At 37.3% G+C, this 6,000-nt stretch overlaps 1 protein-coding gene across 5 annotated transcripts in view; it reads left to right on the top strand.

Moving 5' to 3' along the window:
* Positions 1 to 3,688: 3,688 nt before the first annotated feature.
* Positions 3,689 to 6,000, top strand: part of LOC140236943 (SET domain-containing protein 9-like) — a 58,875-nt gene continuing 56,563 nt past the window's right edge. For 3 of the 5 annotated variants that reach the window (XM_072316886.1, XM_072316883.1, XM_072316884.1), the window contains exon 1: positions 4,309 to 4,403. In XM_072316886.1, the coding sequence (XP_072172987.1) occupies positions 4,315 to 4,403 (89 nt within the window). In that variant the 5' untranslated portion in view covers positions 4,309 to 4,314. Of the gene's footprint in view, positions 3,722 to 4,237; positions 4,244 to 4,308; positions 4,404 to 6,000 lie in introns of those variants that run through there. The other 2 variants (XM_072316887.1, XM_072316888.1) reach the window with 2 other exon arrangements.

Genomic DNA, 6,000 nt, shown 5'->3' with positions numbered 1-6,000 from the left:
CCGGCATTGCATAGATATGAGAAATAATGAAATGATGAGCATTGACCTTGACCTTTTTGACCATTGACTTCTTGTCGATTTTACTTTAAAACTGCTTGATTAATGGATTGCCCCATCGTACGTCATCCATGGACCAATGAAGTTCGGTGAATTTTGCTTATATATATCTGTCTTAATTGAGTTATCGCGTGAACTGATACAATTTCATGAGTCGACCTTGACCATTGACTTCTGGTATATTCGGGTGTTGATATGCACACTAGTATGCTAATTAGGTGGTATTTGCATAGAGAAATAGTGTCCTGATATTGCAAACCATTCCCTTTTGACTAAATTTAAGGATATCTACTACGTTGGTAGTTTTATCATAAAATGCAGTTCTTAGACTGTAAGAAACACTTTAAAAATAATGTTTTTACTTTACTTTCTTTAGTAATTATGGTAATTAGGTGGTAATGATGGTTCAGTTATTCAAATTCTTTTCTCATTTTGTTTTATACAGTGTTTCTAACTGTTACTTATCCATCTAGAATGAGATTTAAAGGGTTTTTCATTGTTTACACATCAATTTGCATTAATTATGCAAATTAGAGGTTACTTGCATAGATACAGATATCCAATTGTACCGAGAAACATATGTGCCAAATAGAAAATTTGTACTATAAAATGCAGCAGTCGCCCCTTTTTTTCGCCCTTAGCAAGCCGCGCCTATACTAAAGGAGGGGGGGGGGGCGCAACTAATATTTCTGTGCCCTGTTGCATAAAACCCTTACCGCTGGACTTACCGCTCCTTTCTAGCGGTAAGTCTTCAAATTAGCGGTAAAGCTCATAATCCTTGATGCTGATTGGCTGTTGATACCACAAAATAATTCTAACCTTATGAGTTATCTAGTGAACCCTTGTTTGAATACCATTTATTTTCATGCAACATCTGAAGCAGAAATATGTAGCATTGTCAACTCTTTTCGGAATAATTACAGCCTCTGGAATTGATGATTTCAGTCCTCGTATAATCAAACATACAATAAAAGAAATTAGCAAACCGTTATGTCATATATTCAATTTATCTTTATCATCAGGAGTCTTTCCAGATAAATTGAAAATTGCTCATGTAACCCCTGTGTTTAAAAATGGTGACAAATGTGAATTGTCAAATTACAGACCAATTTCAGTGCTTCCTTGTTTTTCGAAAATTTTGGAAAGGATTGTCTACAACCGTGCTGTTAAGTTTCTTGATCAAAATAATATTGCGGGTAGTTATCAGTACGGCTTTCGCAGCAATTATTCAACTTCCATGGCCCTAACTGACATTGCGAATAAGATTGTTGATACGTTTGAGGAAAATTCCTTTCTTATTGGTGTCTTTATTGACTTGTCAAAGGCCTTTGACACAATTAATAATAATATTATGTTAGCTAAATAAAGCATTATGGTTTTAGAGGTGTAGCATACAGTTGGTTTAAAAGCTACCTCTCCAATCGATATCAATGTACAAAATATAACAGTTGTATATCAGACTTAAAGAAAATATTATGTGGAGTTCCACAAGGGTCCTTATTAGGACCACTGTTGTTTATATTATACATAAATGATATTGTAAATGTTTCTAATTCCGATACCTCATCGTACATATTATATGCTGATGACACTAATATATTGTTCAGTGGTAAGGATCTTCCTTCTTTGCAAGATCAATTAAATAGTAACCTTTCAAAATTGTGTACATGGTTTCAGGCAAATCGATTATCTGTTAACCCCCGCAAATGTAACTTTATTGTTTTTAGTAATCGTAACAAATCATATGACACTGATTTTGTAAAAGTGGAATTTAATGATGTTCAAATTCCCAGGGTAGAGAAAACAAAATTTCTTGGTGTTAATTTAGATTCAAAATGGAAGCCTCATATACAAGAGACAGAGAAAAAAATATCAAAGAACATTGGTATTATATCCAGACTAAGCTACATGTTACCTACTGATGTACTACGGATGTTATACTCCACTCTTGTTTTGCCCTATTTGTCTTATTGCAACATGGTGTGGGGAAGTACTTTTCAGTACAGTCTAAAGAAATTGACTTCAAAGCAAAATAAAATAGTAAGAGTTATACATGGAGCGAACCCGAAATCTAAAGCAGGCCCGTTATACTCAAAACTAAAATTGCTTACTTTGAAAAATATCACCACCTATCAGCAATGTATTTTTGTATATCAGTGTTTCAACAAACTTATGCCTGACCATTTTTTTCATTTGTTTGATATCAATCAGAATGTGCATAATTACAATACACGCTCCTCGTCATTAATGCATTTGCCCAGACCCATGCAGAACCTTGTCTTACCAACATAATATTCGTTTTATGGGCCCCAAGAAATGGAACAATAATAATGCACCATCTCAAAATTGTTTTAAGATAAGACTCAAGAAAAAGTTGTATTCATCCATATAAGGTAGTTTATTAGTGAGGGCTGCTAAATTTCTCTTGATTTACTAAAATGCATTATACACGTACAGCTGTACATGTATGTACAATGTTGCCTTGTTTGTATTAGTATGACAAGTGTATATATTTTTGGGTTCTCTTTACCTCTCCTTGATGTATTTTTTTCTTTCTTTCTTCTCTTTTCTTTTCTTTCTCTTTTTCCTTATTCCTATCTGTTTTCCTCCTGCATCCTTAGCTTTAGTCTCTTGTGTATCTGTATTTCGTCTTGTAAATGTATATTAATGTCTTTTTAGCGATGTTTCAATCAGATTCAACTACGTTTTCAAATGTTAAAGGTGCACTCACTTCAAGCTGTGCTTTGGATACCGAGTTGTCACCTCCAGTTTGTCATTACTGAATTGTTACTGTTGTTACACGAATTGATCTGGAAATAAATGTTCTATTGAATTGAATTGAACTGAATTGACTGTGACACCTAATTTTGACGGTAGTTACCATTGAAATTCAACGGTAAGTTTTATGCAACGGGACACTGATGCCACTTCCAGGTTTCATTTAATTTTTTTCTTTTTATTTCTTTTGTTTTTAACGATAAATAAGGGCAGAGCGGGTTAACCCGCTCTGATGAATAAGGGGGGCGTGCGCCCCTTCCGTCCCCCTCTGAATCCGCCACTGGAGAGAACGGGGGCATTTCATAAAGGAACTTGTCGGATAAAATGTCCGACAAGTCAATTACATCCGACAAGTTCAGAGAAATCAGCCAATTAGACTAAAGAATTTCTAAAAACTTGTCGGATATAATTGACTTGTCAGATATTTTATCCGACAAGTTCCTTCATGAAATGCCCCCCTGAGCTAGGTTTCCATGATTTGTTTCTGAAAAATACTTTTCTTTTTCCAATAACAATTGAATTTTAGGGCCTAAATTAAGTCATTGAAATTGAAAAACGTGAAAAAAAATAATACTAACATTCAGTTTAGTGCCTGCATAAGTAAAAAAAAAAAAAAAAAATTAAAAAATCAGGCATCAAAACTAGACAACAATCAAGGATACATGCAAAAATGTTCAAATTTTCCCATTTGAACAGTGAGAGTGTGAAAACTTTTTTGCCTAAATTCGGGTCCTAGGTACTTGCAAGGCACCTCCAGCTCGCAAGCTAACAGGACACACAACTCTGGCCCTATACAGACAGCATCTACTGCTGATGATGGTTGGTTAGCTCAGTCGAACTACGGATCGAGCTACGAGAGGCGAGGGACGACAAGGCAGCTGTAAAGGTTGTTACATATTGGTTGTTACTGCCTGCTGGATGATGGGCAGTGCATGCAGCCTCGATCCTAGTCTAGCTTCTGGACTCTTTTTACTTGTAGGGGTGATTCAGTGTGTACGCGACAAGCCGTACGAAGGCGTGACACACCCGAGGATTGCGATACGCCGAGAACTGCAATACCCGAGTTGGGCGCGCAGTCTCCACATATCTGTTCTGTGGCAGTCTCTCGAATACCGAGTCTTAGGGGGTGTTGCAAGAAAGTCAAGTTGCAATTGATTGCAAATATGCAATGGATTTCAGGATTTGCAATAGATTTTGGGGATTTGCAATCAATTGCAACTTTCTTGCAACGCCCCCTAAGTATCGCAATCAGAAAATTTGCGCCCTCTCTTGGTCGCACCAAGGAAAAGGGGACGGAGCCCAGCAAACTACCTCGATGTGCTCGATCCCCGTCCTGATCCCGTGCGTGCTATTGGCCTAGCATAGCGCCAGCAGTACGATCGAATCATCAATCCACAATTAATTCAAAGTATATAAAACATCTCACGTCACACGTTCGTTACGTACGTGTAACTGGTGTGGTGCGAACGTCTCTATGCCATGAAGAGTTTATGGAGGAAATTAGCCATGAAATGGCATAATTACAGATACAGATTTGTGCCATGGATCATTCTGAATATGGAAAATAGGTATGGGCTTAATTGCAGAATACCCCACCAATGCTTCGTATGTGTGTTGGCGGGCCAACGATCTACGATGTGAATGACCTAGACCTTAATAGTTGGCGTAGGCCTATATAGTCATACAGTGTCAGTGAGGTTTAACAGCAAAATCGCATTATTATAGATCTAGTATGTGTCGGTCTCGTTAGCCAATTTAGGCCTAAAATACTACAGCCAATCAATACAGGCCAGCCCCACGTACCGCGCGCGCCCGCGATTTTTTTTTTCCGTAACCCTAATGCGTCGAAATTGCCAATTATGTCCCTTGCGCAAAGACTACCAGTGTACAAGTTGGTTTTTTGTACGCATAAATGCAGTTACATTGAGTTTGTACTGCTACATACACAGTACAGTGGCATGTACCATTGGCATGGTCGTCTGCTAACCACAGAATAAGAATGTGAGAATGGCACGTCGCCTTTCAAACATAAACATAACAACGGGTTTGTGTGTATGTGTGTGTGTGTGTGTGCGTGCGTGCGTGTGTGTGTGTTTGTGTGTGTGTGAGAGAGTACAGTGTGTGTGTTCTTTTTGGTAGAAACATATAAACATTTATTTGGGGATTGTGTGTATGTTAAGAATTTGTGGCAGGAAGTGATAGATAGGTTTGAGATGGCAGATCTTCGAAATATAGAGTGGAGAGATGTTCATTTTGGTGTTACGGGAAGGGATCCAAAAGTAAAATTTTATAATACAATAATTTTTATTCTGAAATATATTATTTTTAGATCTAGGTCGGAGGGAAAAATTCCTACTTTGGAGGAAATTTGTAAAAGAATGATAAGTTTTCGGGATGAAGAAAAAGAAATTGCTATAAAAAGAAATAAGTTGGGATTACATTTGCTGAAATGGGAAAATGTTCGTGAAACAAGAGCTTAAGTATTGTTTTGTTTTGTTTTTCTTTTTTTCAGTATAGCGTAGTTATCAGTGGTGAAGGCAATATAATGTAGCCGCGTGCGGGGAGGGGTAAGTTTTTGTTGGCATAAAGGTTATAGGATTTTAATCAGCAGTTAGGAGTTTGATGAGTTTTGTTTGATGAATTTGAATGTGTATTTGGAGCGGAATTTGGGTGCGGGCGGACGATGCTTTTCTGCATGCGGCCCATTACACGCTTGTATATTGTACGTATCAATCAACATTTGGAAGTCGTTTTCATTAGGAAGGAAGGTGGTATCGCTTCGGGTGTGTTTGTGTGTGGGGTGTATTTGTGTATGTGTGTTTTGGTGTTTGGTATTTGGGGTGTATGTGTGTGGTGGTTGTGGATGTATGTGTTTGGGGTTGTGGTGGGGGTGTGGGATAGGTTTGAGTGTATTGGGGTTGGTGGGGATGGGGATTTGATTTTCAATGAAATGATTTCATTCTAGTTTTGTATAACGTATTTTTGTTGTTTTTTTATGTATATACCCTTGTGTATATATATATACCCTTATACACTCGATTAATAATCGAGTTGTTATGTTGAAGAGAGATGATTGGCAGTACCATAGTCAAAGATATTTTTTTTTTTTTTTTACATGTCAATACTTTCTCGTGAAGAAATGGTCAGTAGGATTGATTTATAATC

Source organism: Diadema setosum, chromosome 13 (genome assembly GCF_964275005.1).
Source record: "Diadema setosum chromosome 13, eeDiaSeto1, whole genome shotgun sequence".
NCBI classification, from domain to species: Eukaryota; Metazoa; Echinodermata; class Echinoidea; order Diadematoida; family Diadematidae; genus Diadema; species Diadema setosum.
The sequence above is the reverse complement of the archived record's forward strand: the minus strand, read 5'-3'. Positions and strand labels throughout refer to the sequence as shown.